This window comes from Vanrija albida (genome assembly GCF_041260175.1).
Source record: "Vanrija albida strain AlHP1 chromosome Unknown contig_5, whole genome shotgun sequence".
In the NCBI taxonomy this organism is placed as follows: Eukaryota; Fungi; Basidiomycota; class Tremellomycetes; order Trichosporonales; family Trichosporonaceae; genus Vanrija; species Vanrija albida.
Window position 1 is genome coordinate 598545 of NW_027191424.1, and position 17212 is coordinate 615756.

Genomic DNA, 17212 nt, shown 5'->3' on the forward strand with positions numbered 1-17212 from the left:
ACCGCCGCCATGCCGCTCCCGCCGCTGCCAGCACGCGCAGTCTACCTGACGATCAACAACGCGGCCAAGCGCAACGCGCTGTCGCTGGCCACCCTGCGCAGCCTGCACAGCCAGCTGACGTGCGCGCTCACGTCCCCCACGGGCGAGCTGCACACGCTCCCGCCCTTCCGGCCCGAGGTGCTCGACGCGCTCGAGGCCGGCGAGGAGCGGTACGCCTGGCTGCTCGACGCGGCAGCCTACCGCGCCGCCGAGCTCCCGGCCGTGCTTGTCCTCCGCTCCGAGGGGCCCGTCTTCTCCTCCGGGCACGACCTGAAGGAGATGGCCGCGCTCCCCCGCGACGGCGTGAAGGACACGTTCGCGCTCTGCGCAGACGTCATGCGCCTCCTCCGCGCGAGCCCCGTCCCGATCGTCTGCGGCGTGCAGGGGCTCGCCACGGCCGCTGGCCTCCAGCTCGCCCTGAGCGCAGACTACACCATCGCGGGCGCGAGCACGCCCCTCAAGCTCCCCGGCGCGACCATCGGCCTGCCCTGCGCGAGCCCGGCGACGGCCGTCGCCCGCCGGCTCGGCAACGCGGCGACGTACCGCATGCTCCTGACCGCGGACGCCGTGCGCGCCGGCGACTTCCGGGACGCGATCGACGTGGTCGACCCGCCGGCCGAGGCGGTCGCGAGCGGGCTGCCCGACGTCGCGGCCGAGGCGGAGACTGCGGCGTTCGAGCGCCGCGTCGCGGAGGTCGTGGGCCGCGTCGCTAGCTTCCCGGGCCAGCCGACAGCGATGGGCAAGTGGGCTTTCTGGACGCAGGTTGGGTTGCGCGACGCCGAGGGGCAGGGAGGCGACGGGTACGCCCAGGCTGTTGGGTGGGCGGGGCGCGTGATGGCGCTGCTTGCGCGCTCGGCGGATGCGCGCGAGGGGTGAGTGGCGTGTGTGGGTGTCGCTGACGACCAGGATGGGCGCGTTCTTGGAGAAGCGGGCGCCAGAGTGGAAGACGTAGAGTGTGGAGATGTCAGAAGTGTATCGGCTTAGGTGCAGCTGTGGGGGGGGCGGCCCGATCTCATCTCCCTTCATCAACACACTTGTACGCTTACCGGCTGCTCGCGTGCAGGAGGTGAGACAGTGAGACAGTGCCGAGATAGGGCATCAGTCGCTATCTCAGCAAGCGAGCCAGCGCGACGCGTCCTGTGTCGTGTCTTCATGTCCTGCCTCGTGCGCCGTCTACGCGCGGCGACGAACAGCCCGCATGCCGCGATAGGCGAGGGACGAGAAGACCACGACCCGCCCCGCCCGTGCATGCCGTCGATGCCGACAGGCGACGTGCCGTGGAACGGACGTGTCGTGTTTCGCGTCGCCGGGCCCGCTCCTAATGCCCCACTTGGCGCATTACAAAATCCTAATGCGACGCGCCACGCCCCATTTGAACCTTGTTTGTCTCCCCCTCCGCGCGTGATTTTTATGTGGTCATGTTTGGAAACCTTGATTTGACGCCGCAAAGTCACTCAACGACGCGACGTCAACAATCACGCACTCCTCGTCTCTCTCCCTCTCGACGACAAACACGGCAACTGCGCGCCGCCCAGCACGCCGCCATCTCTCAACGACGCATATCAGCCGCCCCATACATGGCCACAACCACAGCGCACAGACCCTCCCCCGCCCCCGCATCAACAACCCACAAACCCAACAAACCAAACACCAAACAGCCCACACCCACCCACACCATGAGCATCGCCGACCTGCTCGACCCCGCCGCCGTGCCGCTCCCGCGCACGCGCTCCTCGTCCAACGCGAGCGCGTGGAGCGTCGAGGAGCTGCTCTCGTCGCCCGTACGCTCGCCGGTGAGGCCTGCACCGCTCAGCCTGCAGTCGCGCCCCGTCTCCCCCGCCAAGGTGTCGCCGGCCCAGATCGCGCTACCAGACTCGCCGCTCAAGCCTGCGTCACTGGCCATGCCCTCTGCATCCCCTGTCAAGACCGCACCGGCCCGCGCGCGCTCGACGTCGCCCGCCAAGCCGCTCCCATCCCCCACCAAGGACGTGTTTACCAGCGGCGAGGGGCGTGATGGATCGTCGTCATCCGCGTCGCCAAACAAGTCGGCGGCGTCGCTCAGCTCGTCGCCCCAGCGCCCATCACCGACGCCCACGAGCGTGGCAGAGGCGCCAGAACCAGCTCCGGCGTCGGCACCAGCGACCGCCGACGCCACTCCGCCGACGCCGCGCGCCCACCGCGCGCCATCACGCCGTACGTCGTCGCCCCTCTTCGACCGTGGAATGGAATTCTCAATGCTCGGAGACATCAACGACGTCTCGCTCGCAGCCAGCAGCGTCGGAGACAAGACGTACGACGCGCTCGAGGTCGCCGTCGAGGTCAACCACCAGCGCCGCAAGAGCCTCGGTGTGGGCCTGGCCCTCGGCCTCCCACGCGTCCAGGACGAGGCCGACGACTCGCAGTTTGAGGATGCGCCCGTCACACGCCGCCGGAACCTCGCCCCTTCGTCGTCGGGCACCTCGCTCGCGGCGCTGAGGGAAGAGCCGGAGCAGCCGGCGAAACCCCACTCGCCGGTCCGCTCTGCCGTCGCCCGCCTCGAGTCCAAGCGCTCCGCTGCCAACCTCGCCGCGTCGACCTTCCTCACTGTGCCGAAGAACAGCAGCCCTCTCAAGCACGACACGAGCGCCGTGCTTCTCGACGGCGCGAGCTTCAGACTCACGCCGCCTGCCGCGACGCCGTCTTCCAAGCGCACACCTGCCCGCAGCTCGCGCACGCCGAGCCGCACCACAACATCCTCGCGCGCCTACCTGCTCTCCACGCCGGCCAACAACCCCGACGCGACGGTCGACCTCGGCACGCTGCTCGTCAAGTCGAGCAAGCCCAAGCGCCCGAGCGGGACCGAGGAGAGCTTCCTGGCTGCTAGCGCCGGCTTCGAGCTCGCCGACTTGTCCGACGACGAAGTCCTCCCGCCGAGTCTTCGCCCCACACCCGTCAAGCCGCCTCTCCCGTCGTCGCGCGTCACGGCCCCGACGCCGGTTGTTGCCGCCCGAGGGCTTCCTCCGTCGACGTCGATCCGCCGCTTGGCGGAGCGCTATACTGAAAGCACCGCTGCCGCGCCGGCTCCACGCCGCGAGGTCAAGTCGAGCGCGCCGCCAGTGATGGGATCCCGCGTCAGCACCGCCCGCGACGCACTCAACACGCGTGCCAAGTCGAGCCTCCCTCCGGCCTCATCGCGACCGATCACCCGCTCCGATTCGACGCGCACAATCCCCGCTTCTGGCTCGTCGCGAACTCTTGCCCGGTCCGACTCGCTCAAGACCATGGCCCGCTCCGACTCGCTCAGGACTATGCCGCGGTCAGATTCGCATACTGCTCTCCCGCGGTCAGACTCAGCGCGCGCCCTCCCCCGGTCCGAGTCAGCGAGCACCGTCACCGCGGATCCCGTCAAGCGCCTGTCGTCGCGTCCTCTCCCGGCATCCGGCTCAACGCGCTCGCTGGCAGGAACCCTCGCCAAGGCTGAGGCCGCTCGCGTCCCGACCACTCCCCGAGCCGCACGCGACTACTCGGACGTGCCGATGACGATGCGCCGAGCTCCAAAGTCTGTGACCTCGACGCGGACACTGGCGCCATCGACGCTGAAGCCGTCGTCGCCGGACCGCTGGGCTGATGCGGTTCCGCGCGACCCTGTTGTTGTTGCGGCTGCCCGTCCTTCCACCACCACTGGTGGCATCACTCGGAGCAGCTCCGTCCGGTCCATGTCGTCGCGGCCAGCGACCACCCTCAGTACGGAGTCTCGAACGTCCCGCTCGTCGACGAACACGGCGTCGACGCTGTCGTCCCGCGCTGCTACTAGCACGGCGGTCCCATCACGCAGCTCGACAGCAGCTTCTCTCTCCCGCCCTGGCACCCGGAACTCGCCTTCCCGCGCCAGCTCGATCAGGTCAGGCAGCGAGGTTAGCGCAGTCAGCGCAGCTACCGCCGCATCCCGCGTTTCTAGCACTGCCACGTCCCGCGCGTCGAGCACCGTCAAGCCCGACACTGGCCTCTCGCGTGCCTCCAAGACGATATCGCGGTCGGGCGAGGGATACGAGCCGCGCTCCCGCGTCACATCCGGCCCGGTCCCCACGACGCGGCGCACCGTCCCCGCCTCGAGCCGCCCCTTGCCGAGCGGCATGCCCAAGTCGGCCTCGGCCATGTCGCTCGCGACTACCGCCTCGTCGGCCATCACCCCCGCGGCGTCGCGCACACTCCGCCCCCCGACCACGGCGGGCACCACGCGCACGCTGCCCCCGGCCGCCGAGCGCATCGCTCGCCCCGCGAACCCGACGGCGCGCCCACTCGCGGACGCCGGTGCGGCAGCCAACCGCCGCAACTCGACTATTCAGGCCCCCGGCGCGGGCGTTGCGCTCGCCCGCACCAAGTTATCCGCCCCGCCCAGCCCGACCAAGCGGGAGGTCGTCGCGCCGAAGACGAGGACGACGATGTCGACGCCGGCGGCCACGGTGGCCCGCTCGTCCCGCCCGTCGACCGTGTCGGCCACCGTGTCAAAGCTGCAGCAGGGCACGGCGGCGACGCGAGCACCCGTCGTGTCCAGCCGCCCCGGCGGCACCAACGCGATTTTGAGCATCCGCGAGCGCATCAGCCAGTTAGAGGCGGCGCGCCAGTCGCGGAGTAAGTAAGTAGGGCTGTGGGAAGTTGATGGATGATGGGTGATACGATGGAGATGACACGGTGGGCCAATGCAGCCTGGTGCCCGCAGCAGCAACAATTGGACTTGGACTTGTAGCACGACGTGACATGTACATGCATTGGGATGTGCGAGAGTGGTGTGGGGGTGAATGTGGCGGTTTGTGAGTGTGGCGGACAATGGCGTGTGATGAATGAACAAACCAGTGCGAGCTGCCAGACCCCTGCCCACACATGTGTTTCGGAGCGTCGTTGTGCAAGTGATCTGCGAGACAATGCTGAGCCACGCAGTGCCCGTCGCACCGGGCCGGCCGGCGGACTCCTCATAAGCCAGCACGCGAGCCGCCCATCCCAATCCACACACACCACCACAATGCCCCCAACGCCCAAGCCGCGCCCGCCCGGCGCCGCAAAACCCCCAGGTCTCCGCGCTTGGTCGCAGGACCCGGCCCCGCCTCCCCCGCCCCGCCTGAAGCAAGCCCCCGGCCCCCCGAGCTGCTGGGCGCCGCTCCCGCCCCCGCCGGCGCTCCCCACGCCTGTCCCCACGACTGCTCCCACAGCCGAGGGGAGTGCCGCGGCCGAGGGGAGTACCCCGATGCCGGAGCCTTTCCCAGGTAGGTCCTCATCCATCTTCGTGCTGACCCCAGCGCTTCCCTCGCCCCAGAAAAAGCGCAAGGCGCGAAAGCGGCGCTCCCGGAAGTGCGATGCGTCCCCTCTCGTGGGCATCAAAGATGTGGAGCGGGTGGAGGGGGACCAGGACGCCGATGGCAGCCACGGCGTCCCGGAGTCGCTGGAGACCGAGGGGGGTTGGGAGGTGGTTGGGCGTCGTTGAGGTGAACTGGTGGGGCGAGAAGTTGGCGCCTTCCTGGCCTGCAGAAGCGGGAAGGCTGGCTATGACGAGCGGGCGGTAGTAGCGCGAAATGCACTCTCCGTGAGGTGTCTGGGTTTTGGCCTCCTGGGGGTGTGCCTGGTGAAGACTGGGATCTGCTAGGCTCTGGGATCGTTGACCCCATGGGCTCCAGGAGTAGCAGCGGTTAGGGGTGTAGGCGGCTTCTTGATCCCGTGTCCGGGCAGCAGAGGTCGGTGGGCTCACTCCTGGAGCTCGCAGAGGGGTATTTGGCCCCGAAGACCATATGCGCTAGGCTCGTCCCTCTCCTCAGACTGTGATGGAAGTGCGTGACCGTCACTTCAGGATCCTTCAATCTAAGCTCCCCTGGTGTTGTTGTTTTCCCGGAGTGCTGACGGCGGCGCGAGGATGGCGACTTGGCGGATCGGAGCGAGGCTGGCACGGCCTCTCCTGGGAGGTCGTGGGCAAACTGACTGGCGGCAGATTTGCCTTCTTAGTGCTGCGTGAGCTGGCTGCAGTGCCGAGCTGGAGTGGTCGGTGGCTAGGACGAGCCGTCGCTAAGACCAACCGACTCCTAAACCGACCAGGCTGGAGACTGGTTGCGGCGAGGATAGCTGTTCCGGGAGCGCTGATGGAGGACACGCCGTCCTTACAACCCTCAAGCTGCGATCATCAGGCTGGAGGCTGGTCGGAGCCCACGATCACTTCCCGGGGCGCTGGAAGTGCTGGGAGCGAGGACACAAGTGCGCGGCCAGGAGGGGCCGGGGTCTCGTCACAACCATGCTCCCCTCCCCGTCCTTACACTGATTCCCTGACCGCAGACATGTGTTGTGTCCACGCCGTATGACACACACTGCATGCCCCGCATGTACCCACGCCTCCGCCAATCTCACTCATCCGTCTCCATGGCTTCCTCTGGCTCATAGAGGTCAAGCCGCAGGTCGTCCGGCACCTCTTCGCCCACCGGCAGAGGCTTGCAGAACCCGGGGCCCGAGTGTGGCAGGTCAATCGCGCGGGTGCTCCCCTCGCGGCAGCGGAAGCGCACGCCCGTCGGCACGTGAGTGTGCTCGATGCGGCAGCAAATGCACGAGGACGTCCAGTCCTTAGCGTCGCCGATCAAGTTGTACGGCGTCTCCGGAGTAAAGTAGACGTTGTCGACCTCGATGGGCTGTTCGCCGGGGATGTTGAGCGCGAGCGTGCCGACATGTCGCGCGACGATGGTTTGTGGTGGCCGATCCCCGAAAAAGCGGAGCACAAATGCCACTGGTAGGGCGAGGCGCTTGACGCTGACGAGGAGGTGCTTGTCCTTGACGAGCGAGTGCGACACTCTGGCAGAGTCGAACACGAGGAACGTCGACGAGCCACAAAACTCCCCGGCCGCGCCTGTGCCGGTGTGCACCCGAAGTTTCTCGTCCTTCCCCTCGACCCGGCGGCACGGGGGATGCGGCGCAGGAACCCACGGCCGCGGCTGGACGTACCCCGCGTGCTCGAGGGCGCGCACCATCGCGAGCTCGGGGCAGTCCTCGCTCTCGTGGCAGTGGCATGCGCAGACACGGCACGCGTCCCCGCACTCGCAGCGCTCCTTGCCGTTGAGCGCGTCCCCGTGGTGCTTGTGGACCGCGGCGATCTCCGCATCGGTGGGGCCGCCGGCGCGCATCTACCGCGCCGCGAGGTAGATGACGATCGCGAGGCTGGCGAACGTGAGCTCGTGCCCGGAGTCCCAGGCCTGGAAGAGTGGCTCCCAGAGCGTCTGGGGGAGGGTGCGGAGGAACGCCCAGACGTGGTCCTCCGGGTTGTCGTCGAGCGGACCGCCGTTCCAGACCATTCGTGCGGGCCGCCATGGCTCGAGGTGCTCCTCGAGCTCGTCCGGTTCGAAGTAATGGCCTAGGGTTCTGTCGAGCGCTGGCGGTCGCGCATAGGTTCTGCGGCGCCTCTTCCCGGCCATTGGAACGGCTTGTGCTGTTGGAGGTAGAGTGGATGAGCAATGGACAAGTCGAGAAGGATGGTCGGTGCGTCATCGAGTCACCTTGGCCGGTCAGTGCGCGGTGGCGGTGTGGCACGCTCCATGTGGCGTGGTGCTCCCTGTGGCGCGTTTCACCTCAACGGCACCGAAGAACACTGCCAACGGGATATCTGACTCGGAACAGCGTCTTTTCAGAGTCAACTCGATGCATCGAACATGGTGGGCGAACGCCGACGTCATGCCTACGACTACCAGCTCACCAACTTCCCATTCACAACCTTGTACGGGGTCACACCGAGCGCGAACGCATCCCCTTCGCCGATGACAACTGGTTGCGCGGTGCCCGGACCGGTATGCGCCACGTCGAATGCAGCGACAATGGGGGATGAGAAAGGGAAGCGCACACCCGTCGGGAGGTGGCTGAGCGACCAATCTCCAAAGCTGATGCGCCACTCGTCGGTGCCGATGACGTCCATGCCGAGAATGTTGTACGCGGCACCGGGGCACCAAAACACATCCCTGATCTCGATTGACGGCTGGCCCGCCCGACGAAACGCCAGCGTGCCGGCGTGCTCGGCGAGCATGGTGATGTCGGCCGGGCTATTGGGGCGGAGGAGTGCCGGGTGGAACATTGCCGGGGTGGGAAGGCGCTTGAGGTTGCTGAGCAGGTTCTTGTCCTTGATGAGCGAGTGAGACGCGCCAGTGACGACGAAAAAGGTCGACGAGCCGCGGGCAGTGCTCGTCTGGCCGGTGCCGGTGTAGACTTGCGGCGAGGCCTGGGTCGAGCTTGAGTTGGATGCAGAGGCGGCTCCGGACGCAGGAGACCACGGGCGATGCTTGACATACTTGAGAGCTTCGAGCTCGCGGACATAGTGCAGCTCCGGGCATATCTCTACTGCATGAAAGTGCGACGCGCAGAACTTGCACGTCGCCTTGGGGCAGTTGCAGCGCTCTGTGCCGTCCATGGCGTCGGGCGAATCCGGGTCGAACGCCGACACCTCAGCCGGGGAGGGCACCCCCTTCTGCATGTACTCGACTGTGATATGGAGGATGTGGGCCAGCTCGCAGTGCCCATTGTTTCGGGGCGCTGCCTGCCGCCACGTATACAATTTGAAGACGGCGTCCCCGAACTGGCGGGGGAGCGTGTTGATGAACGCGGTCGCTCTCGCCTCTGGCCCGTTGTCGACCTCGGAGTCGCGGAAACTGTTGAGAGCCCGCGTCCAGCTGCGTAGGTGTTCATCTAGGTCTTTAGGTGTGAAGTTGTTCGGGAGGGGGCGGGAGAGGACTGGTAGGAAGGAAGGGAGGCTGGGAGGGGCGGCTTGCTCCATTGTGAATGTTGGTGAGAGGAGGGGGTGGTAATGGAACATGTGAGGACGGATTTATACATCCATGCAGAGTTGCCCCGAATGTATGTGTGTGCCGCGGATTGTTCACTGGTCTGGCGAGAAGCCCGAAGCCGGTGCCGCGCCGTCAGCCATCCTCCAGCCGAATCATGTCCCCCACGCCACAAGTGGTGGCGCGCCAATCCTTTCATCTTCTGTTCGCACCTTTCTCGCCTCCTCGCCTTTCACAAACACAATGCTCATTCCAACCCATACCCCCGGTCTCATGTTACTCACCCAAGACGCCGACTCCCAGCAAGCAGCGCACCGCGGTCCCCAACGGCACCACTCCGCCGATCCGCACCGCGCCGCTCGCCCCCCACCGCGCGACATGCCGTCCCCGAGGCGCTCCCCAACGCACCCAACGACCGAACCTCACCCAACGCACTCAACGACCGAGCCTCACCTCCAGCACCTCCCAGGTTCCTCTTCCCAAACCACCTTCAGCCCACACCTACCACCCTCGCCGCCTTCCTCTAGCGCCTCCAGCCGCACCGCGAACCCCGCCCCCCTTTCCGCTCCCATCATCCCCATCGGAGTTGTGAACAGCACGGAAGCTCTCGGGAACCTCAAACGCCTGGCATTACCTGTTGTCCTCTCCGCTGGTGACTGCGTGGTCGTCGCACGCCACTACGGCACCCTCGAGATCGGGCACGCACCTCGCGAGCCCGTTGCCCACATTACGGCGCTGTATGCTCCTGACGCGAGCTCGGACATGCTCTCCGGCCATATTGGGTTCACTGTAGAACCCCAGGAGAATGGGAGGGCCCTCCTGGGGGGGGACTTTTACCCCTCCCACTGCTCCAGGGCTGTGTTTGTCTTTGCCTCGTGCCGTGCGAAGCTGTGGTCGGGCTTGGGCAAGTGCCTGGTCTCGAGAAGGAGCGAGGTTGAGGTTGGAGGTGCATTGGAGGCTGGTCGAGTGATGCATGTTACCCGCTATTTGACAATGCGCGCAAATGCATGCAATACAGTACTGGAGGCAGCCGTCCGGCCCATACAACTCCCAAACTCCCAAAACGAGCATGTGCTTCAGGTGTATCGACAGCCCTAAGCATCTGGGTAGACCAAGTTCCCGTCGTCGTCCAACCAACCGAACTTGTTCACACTAAGCCAGTATCCCTTGTCGAGCCTGTCAGGCTGGCAGAAGCCGGGGCCGAAGTGTGGCACATCAAACGAGAACAGCTTGTCGCCATTCAGCGCGAATCGCGTGGTCGTCCCTTGGTGGGTCATCGTCGCGACGTCGCCGCGGATCTGCTGGTTGACCTTGGACAGCACATCAGCGCCTAGGATATTGAATTTGGCCTCGGGGCAGAAGAATACGTCGGGCATGTCAATGTCGGAGGCCCCAGGGCGGTGGAAGCGCAGCGTGCCTCTGTGCCGCGCGGGCGTCATGCGCTCCTGGTCGGGCTCAATGCCAGGGCATGATAGCAGCGCGGGGATGGCCAGCCGCTTGATGTCGACAAGCAGGCCCCGGTCCTTGACCACCGAGCAAGTGCCCCCAGAGATGAAGAAGGTTGCCGAGCCGGAGGGGCTCAAGCCCAGGCCCGTGCTAACAGGCAGCTCTTGCTGAGTTTTGGAAGGCCGTTGAGGTGGGGGCTCCTCGGGTGGGTTCAAGATCACAGGCCCAGTGACAAGGGGGGCTGGTGACCCTGGGGCAGTGGGTTCAACATCGCAGGCCCAGTGAAAATGGTGACAGCTGAGCTCTGCGGCGGTGGGATCAAGATCGCAGGCTCTGTGAAAGTGGAGACTGGCGGGCTCTGGGCCCGCTCAATGCTAGGTAGAGGCGGGAAAAGCCAGGGAGACCAACTCAACCGCACCACCTCGAAGAGCGCAATGTTGACCATCCTGAGCCACGTTCGGCTATGGCCCACGACCCACTCGGCCTTGAGACGCTGCCGAAGGACATCGGGGAGTCTGCGAAGGAAGATGTTCACGGTTGACTCCCCGTGATTCGCGGCGCCCCGCTTCCTCCCAGGTAGGACAATGACGTCGAAGTAGCGGATTAGAGTGTTGAGTAAATCGGCCATTGTCGGGGCCTGAAGATTGATGCGGTAGTCGGGAACCTTCGGCTCGTACTCCAGATTGAGCCTGACAGCTTCTTCGCGGCGCTGGATGTCGTTGGTGGCAATGGCGAGCATATGGATGAACGCTCGCCCACCCTCGATGTCCCACTCTGTCCGAAACTGCGACGCAAGGCGCAGCGGCAGAGCGGACAAGTACATGTCGACAGCGCTTTGGTTCTCATCCGCCGACGCAATCTGCAGCCAGTCCCCTACCAACCCGTTGCGAACAACGAAGGTCTCGGTGAAATCTGCGATCTCCGCTGCGGTGACAGGATCGACGAGGCGCCCGGTGTACGCGCCGAGGAATGGCTTTCGCCACCCCCATGGCTTGGGCACGGGCTGAGGGGCCCTAGCTGAGACGAGGGCCAAGGTGGAAGAGCCAGCTTGAGATGAGGGAGCTCCGCCTGGTTGCGAATATCTGTGGTTGGCGCGCGTGTCGGACATCCGGGGTTGTGCAGCCGTCTCCTGTGAGGTGGAAATGAGAATGTAAGTGCAGTAAGTGGATGAGTAAGAGAAAATGTGGGATGAGGAGAGGCGACGAGGACACAAAGAAGTGTTGTGACGCGCACGCGCCGGATTTCGCTTCCTTCGATAGTCGTCGGACTTGCCCGAATCCCATCCAAGCAAACAACTTGAGGCTCACACTACGCAACAACATGCGGCACGCCCCCGCGGGCCTTCAGCCAACGACCACAATGACAATGCCCCTCCTCCGGGCGCGTGATCAACGTCAACCTATGTGTACGTAGCGCGTCCAATCCTCTGAAGAATGAGAATCATAATCGGAATGCTCCTCCGAATCGGAATCATCCGCCCTGCGTATTTTGGCGGTAGCGTGGACCAACTTGCCGTCCACCCACTCATACTTACACACGCTGAGCATGTAGAGGCCGTTCTCTTTGAGTCTGACAGGCCGGCAGAAGCCTGGACCGTAATGGGGCACATCGAATGCGGGCAAGTGGTCGCTATTGAGGGGGAAGGTCGTCCTCGTCCCCTTGTGAGTCACTGATCCGCGCGCGAGCTCGAGCTGCAGGAGCTGCCGGGACAGCGCGTTAACGCCGAGGACGTTGTATTGTCCCTCAGGGCAGAAGTAAACACCAGGGATATCGATAGTGCAGGGGCCCGGGAGGAAGAAGCGCAGTGTGCCGATGTGACGCGCGTAGAGCATTCTGGCCGGGTCTGGTGCGGCGAGGTGTGGGGTCGATAATAATGCTGGGATGGCTAGCCTCTTGACATCAACCAGTAGGCCCTGGTCCTTGACTACCGAGTGGGTACCACCAGTGGCGATGAAGAATGTCGATGAGCCGGAGAGACGCGAGCCGAGGCCGGTATGAACCTCTTGCTGCTCGGCTTGGGCTGGACCCGTCGCGGGCTTGTCCGAGATCGACAGCCCATTGAAACTGGCGACAGGCGGGCTCTGGGTGCGAGGTGCTTTGGGGAGGGGCGAAGGCAGACTGTTCAGGCGTGCCGACTCGTCCATTACAACATCGACCATCTTGGGCCACGTCCACACCCGACTTTTGATCCACTGGCGGTGGAAGCGCCGCCGAAGTTCAACGGGAAGCCTGCAGAGGAAGTTGTCCACGAGTGAATCCATGTCCCGCTCGCTGCTGGCTTTGAATCGGAGAGCAAACCGGCTGGTATGAGAGATGAGTGCGTCTGTCGTAACCGGGGTCTCAAGCTTGGGCATCGTCATGCCATACCATTCAGGGAGGATGGGCGTGTACCCGAAGCCCATTTCGTCTGCCTCGTGAAGCGACCGGACCAGGTTCTCGGCAATGTCGAGCATTTGGTCGAACGTTCGACCGCCCTTGCGGTCCCACCTCTGCTGGAGATAGAACGCCAGGTGCGGCGGGAGCGTGGACAGGAACAGGTCGACGGCGCGCTCCTGCTCCTTCGGCGAAGCACTCTTCGACCAGCCCTTGATCAACCCATTGTCGACCACGAAGTAGTCTAGGTGCTCCTCGAGTTTCTCGATGGTGATGGGGTCGATGAGGGCCTTGGTGTAAGCACCGAGGAATGCTTTTGGTGGCTCGCTGGGCGGTTGCTGCTTGATGGGTGCCGAGGCAAGGGCTGAGGGGCCAGCTTGTGAGGAGGGGCCAGCTCGGGAGGAGGGAGCGACGCGGGGGCGCGAAGTGCCACCGTTGGGGCGCTTGTCGGGCATCCTGGAAAGTACGTCTGTTGCTTCGTGGGTGGTGGATATGGTATTGAGAGTGCAAGAAGTGATGGATGGTGAGATAGGGGAAAGTCAAGACCAGGGGAGGACAAAAGAAATGTTGGTGACGCACCGACGTCACTTTTCCGACGCGCCAGATTTCGCTTCCGTCGGGTCACAAGTCGCACCAGACAGGCTATAGGGAGGGCTCTTGTCTGGTGCATCCGACGACACAAGGCTCGTGAACCGTCTGCAGTGCTAGCTGCTCGTACAGGGAGAGAACTCGCTGATGCATACATACATGCCCCTCGGGCTGCCAACAAACAAACCTAACTAATGCTGCTCACTGGGCGCAAGTCGCACCTCTCGCCTCAATCAACCTCGCCGATCTCGTTCAACTCGGGTGTCGGTGACAGCGCCCTCCCCTCCTCCTCCTGGTCCCGCTCGACCTTGCACACGTCAAGGCAGTACCCCACACCGTCCTCCATCTGGGCAGGCTTGCACTTCCCTGGGCCGAAGTGGGGCACCTGGAAGCTGTGGTACTGCTCGTCGACAAGGAACCGGGTCTCGCTTGGCGCATGGGTGAGGATGTGCTTCTCGGCATCGTAGCTGAAGTTGGCGGCGGTGATCGCGTGACTGCCGAGGAGGTTTTGACGGGCCTTGTGACTCAGGTACACTTCTGGGATGATGATATTGTCGCCGCTGGGCCGCCTGAAGACCAGCTCGCCGACTAAGGTCGCTTTGATGAGGCAGCGCTCCGGGTGATCCTCAGCGCCAGGAGGGGCGAACAGGGCTGGAGGGTGAAGCTGCTTCCTGTTGATGAGGAGCGCATAGTCGTTCACAATCGAGTGGGTGCCGTACTGGGAGACGAAGAACGTGGATGAGCCGCCAGGCGTCACGCCGATGCCCGTGGCGACGCTCTCTGTTGCGGGCTTGGCCTCGGGTGGCGTGGCCGTCGGGGTACGAGCACCCGCTTCAGTTGTACCGAGTGACGTGTTGCGCGCGCTCTTGGACTCTCGCAGTCGCTGGGCCTTATAATTTGCTGTTTGAATACTGGAGCCCGTGTCGTTGGAAACCTCGGAAGTGCCTCCGTTGGTCGAACCCGGGGTATCCAGTCCGAGGTCGGGAGCCATGTGGCGTGCTTTCTTGAATGTGAGAGCGACCATGGCTTCCCAGGTCTCCTTGGTGCCGGCCCTCCACTCGTGGAGCAGCGAGCGGGCGAGGTGTTGTGGAAGTGAGTTGAGGAACTGTTGGATAATCCAATTGTTCCAGTTGCCACCGACTGCCGACCGATTGATCTTAGTCACGCAGTGGAGGACGTGCCTGAGGTGGTCGCGAAGCGACTCGGTGGTAACAGGATCATGGAGTTTGATATTGAGCTGGTTGAGGAAGTACTCGTCTATCGTGTTGACGTCAGCCGCGGGGCAGTGGTTGGTGTCTCGCGTGACTCACGCTCGCTGGCGACGCCGCTCCCCAGCCGACCGGGCCGACGAGTGTAAGGGGTCTTGCGCTTCTTGTACGTGTTCGTCATGGTGCGCGACGGTTGTGCGTTGAGGTGGGCATAGAGGGCTTCGTGATGTGTTGGGAGGCGTGAGAGGGGTGGCTCAAACCATATGAGTGAAGAGTTGAATGACAAAGCGAGCCGAGAAGTGCAAAGTGTCAACAACAACGACGGCGGCGACGAGTGACGCGTGAGTGGAGGCGCAGAGTCATGCAACTGAGTGGAGGCTCACTTTGATCCCGTCACAACATTTGGTGGCACGAACTGTGGCCACCATTAACACTGCAACTGCACATCCTTGCACAGACAATCAAGAGTGCAATGCATCGGGGCGGTCTCTAAATTCCGATAATAAGAGGTCTGCTTGATGAGGTGGTTCAAAGCACCCAATGACGACTGGTGGGAGGGCTTCCACGGTCAGGGTCGAGCCTCGTGTTGTGTGTGTGGTGCACACGGCGCCCACACACGATACACACCGCCACGCGCCGTGCGCTCCTCCCAGAACCCAGTCACTCAACCCATCCCCCGCTGCTCTCCCTCTTCACTTTATGACTCTCCACTCTCTACACCACTCCATCCAGAACTCTCAACATGTCGTCCACCACCCACTACCCGACACCAACCCTCAGCATCATCGTGTCACCCTCCGGTATCGCCCCCGTCGACGGCGAGGAGCTTCCTCGCATCCTGGGAATCGCGAAGCGCCGTGGACTTGACTCGGATTACACCCGCTACAAGGTTCGTTCAGTGTAGTCGCAGTGCTCACTCCAGCTCCCCAGCACGTACCGCCCTCTCCCACGCGCGGAAGGCCGCCGTCTCAACGCCGCTGTGGCCGACCTCAACTCCCGGAAAGAGACCCTCTCTCGTCATGCGGAGTCTTGGAAGGCACAGAAAGAGGAACTCAGCGCCGTCTTCGACGAGCGCGGTGCCCGGGGCAGGACGTACGTGGCCCAGCAAGAGGCCCTCGTCGCCAGGAGAAAGAAGCCCCGGAAGCCCGCATGCACCCGGACACCCAGAAAAGCATTGAAGAGGCAATGCTCATCTACGAAGACTATGTAACCCACATGAGGGACGTGGAGGAGCTCACGAGCCAGCGTGACGGGCTCTTAAAAGAACTCGAGGATTGCCTTCTTCGCCGATCGAAGTTGTACGCCGAGAAGGCGGTACACGACTTCATGTATCGTCAACACGAATCCGACAGGAAGATGGTGAACGCCGAGTGCGACGCACACAATGCGGAACACGACCGCTTCAAAGCCGTCACTCCAGGACAGCGTCCTATGGCGGCACAAGCCATCCGGGCCTTGTGGGCGGTATACCCCACCAGGAGCATCACCAACCCGACTGCCCTCTTCCGCACCGCACTTCAATTCGACACGCTCGGGAGCCAGGCGGCACGCGACTCCCTCCGGTGTCTACTGCAGGCGATGGGACGGCGCGTGCTCCGCAGGGTGCTGCGAAGGGTTTCAGGAGTCCCCGGCCTCATGAATTATGAGCAACGGCGGTTTGTACGTTCATTTTTGTAGTACTGAGTCGGAGTAACTGAACCATCGTGTTTTAATTGCTTGTATGAGAACAGACAGTGGTGGATGGGTCCAGAACGACTGGATCGTCGCGGACGTCCGTCCACCAATCTCCCAATGGGAATTGCACTTTTCACCCATCCAAATACAGAATGACGCGCACACCGACACTCGAGACCACCATCCAACGCACTGGAGTGGCTGGGGTGGCTTGGAGATGCTCTCAATCTTTCTCCCACCGGCAACAGATGTCACGAGGAATTCACCATTCCCTCTCTTGGTGTGCTCGGATGACTTGTGATCTGATTCACGTGTGGGCTTCTTCACCTCTTACTCTTGCAGAGCAACCCAATGTCCTGCGTGCCGACACTCACCATCTTCAAAACCTCTCCAAATGACACCACACTACCCCCCGACACCATCGTCGGCGTCCTCGAGCCATGGACCGACGCAACGCTGCACAACGCGCCGATCGTGAGCTTCCCGCCTCTCCTTGCTAACGGCAGGCGTTCTATGCGCACGTCGTTTTTCTTGACAGCATCAAGGCGCGGCTAGAGAACAACATGCTCAGCTTCTGCACCAACCCCAGCGATACTGGCCTGCTCGCAAACGTCAAGGCCGAAGTCGACGCGCACAATGCCGAAGTGGGGCGCTTCAACGCCAGCGCACCGGCCAACAGAGCACTAGTGGACGCCGTGCAAGCCACAACACGCTGCTACGGCGATGCAGCGACATACCTCACCGACCCGGTCGTCCTCCTCAGCCTCGCCCTCGCATTCGACAACATGGGCAGCCGGGCGGCGCGGGACCAGCTACGCGCCCTGTTAGAGCTGATGGGCCCGCGGGCGCTGCACGAGGTCGTGACGGAGCTGGCGATGAATGACCTGGTGCAGCCGTCATCAGAGCAGATGGAGATGATGTGTGCGTACTTTTAATGGGGTTGTGTGGGCATGTAAAATTCTGAAGTTCGCACTGGCGTTCCTCGGCAGGCACGTCCCGCCCCCACGCCACTTGAACAAAGCGCTTGCGTGCCAACTCAACGGATCGCCGCTTCACCCTTCTGAAGAACGCAGCATTATGTGCACAAGCAAATTGGGCTCCATTGTTCATCAT

At 63.6% G+C, this 17212-nt stretch overlaps 9 protein-coding genes across 9 annotated transcripts; 5 read left to right on the top strand and 4 right to left on the bottom strand.

The window, feature by feature from the left end:
• Positions 1 to 9: 9 nt before the first annotated feature.
• On the top strand, positions 10 to 991 carry Q8F55_006348 (uncharacterized protein; the record flags this gene model as incomplete). Its single annotated transcript, XM_069354809.1, has 2 exons — positions 10 to 911; positions 946 to 991. The coding sequence occupies 2 exons, from the start codon at positions 10 to 12 to the stop codon at positions 989 to 991; spliced, it is 948 nt and encodes a 315-aa protein (XP_069206880.1).
• A 724-nt stretch (positions 992 to 1715) lies between these two features.
• On the top strand, positions 1716 to 4658 carry Q8F55_006349 (uncharacterized protein; the record flags this gene model as incomplete). Its single annotated transcript, XM_069354810.1, has 1 exon — positions 1716 to 4658. The coding sequence occupies one exon, from the start codon at positions 1716 to 1718 to the stop codon at positions 4656 to 4658; it is 2943 nt and encodes a 980-aa protein (XP_069206881.1).
• A 380-nt stretch (positions 4659 to 5038) lies between these two features.
• On the top strand, positions 5039 to 5497 carry Q8F55_006350 (uncharacterized protein; the record flags this gene model as incomplete). The annotated part of the gene is made up of 2 exons (XM_069354811.1): positions 5039 to 5279; positions 5313 to 5497. The coding sequence occupies 2 exons, from the start codon at positions 5039 to 5041 to the stop codon at positions 5495 to 5497; spliced, it is 426 nt and encodes a 141-aa protein (XP_069206882.1).
• Positions 5498 to 6401: 904 nt separating this feature from the next.
• Q8F55_006351 (uncharacterized protein) lies at positions 6402 to 7016 on the bottom strand (the record flags this gene model as incomplete). Its single annotated transcript, XM_069354812.1, has 1 exon — positions 6402 to 7016. The coding sequence occupies one exon, from the start codon at positions 7014 to 7016 to the stop codon at positions 6402 to 6404; it is 615 nt and encodes a 204-aa protein (XP_069206883.1).
• Positions 7017 to 7169: 153 nt separating this feature from the next.
• On the bottom strand, positions 7170 to 8503 carry Q8F55_006352 (uncharacterized protein; the record flags this gene model as incomplete). Its single annotated transcript, XM_069354813.1, has 2 exons — positions 7170 to 7445; positions 7736 to 8503. The coding sequence occupies 2 exons, from the start codon at positions 8501 to 8503 to the stop codon at positions 7170 to 7172; spliced, it is 1044 nt and encodes a 347-aa protein (XP_069206884.1).
• Positions 8504 to 9904: 1401 nt separating this feature from the next.
• Positions 9905 to 13084, bottom strand: Q8F55_006353 (uncharacterized protein; the record flags this gene model as incomplete). Its single annotated transcript, XM_069354814.1, has 3 exons — positions 9905 to 10406; positions 10736 to 11273; positions 11791 to 13084. 3 exons carry the CDS (start codon positions 13082 to 13084, stop codon positions 9905 to 9907), a joined length of 2334 nt encoding a protein of 777 aa, XP_069206885.1.
• A 362-nt stretch (positions 13085 to 13446) lies between these two features.
• Positions 13447 to 14606, bottom strand: Q8F55_006354 (uncharacterized protein; the record flags this gene model as incomplete). The annotated part of the gene is made up of 2 exons (XM_069354815.1): positions 13447 to 14474; positions 14528 to 14606. The coding sequence occupies 2 exons, from the start codon at positions 14604 to 14606 to the stop codon at positions 13447 to 13449; spliced, it is 1107 nt and encodes a 368-aa protein (XP_069206886.1).
• Positions 14607 to 15167: 561 nt separating this feature from the next.
• Positions 15168 to 15686, top strand: Q8F55_006355 (uncharacterized protein; the record flags this gene model as incomplete). The annotated part of the gene is made up of 3 exons (XM_069354816.1): positions 15168 to 15314; positions 15348 to 15517; positions 15671 to 15686. The coding sequence occupies 3 exons, from the start codon at positions 15168 to 15170 to the stop codon at positions 15684 to 15686; spliced, it is 333 nt and encodes a 110-aa protein (XP_069206887.1).
• Positions 15687 to 16662: 976 nt separating this feature from the next.
• Positions 16663 to 17034, top strand: Q8F55_006356 (uncharacterized protein; the record flags this gene model as incomplete). The annotated part of the gene is made up of 1 exon (XM_069354817.1): positions 16663 to 17034. The coding sequence occupies one exon, from the start codon at positions 16663 to 16665 to the stop codon at positions 17032 to 17034; it is 372 nt and encodes a 123-aa protein (XP_069206888.1).
• Positions 17035 to 17212: the final 178 nt, after the last annotated feature.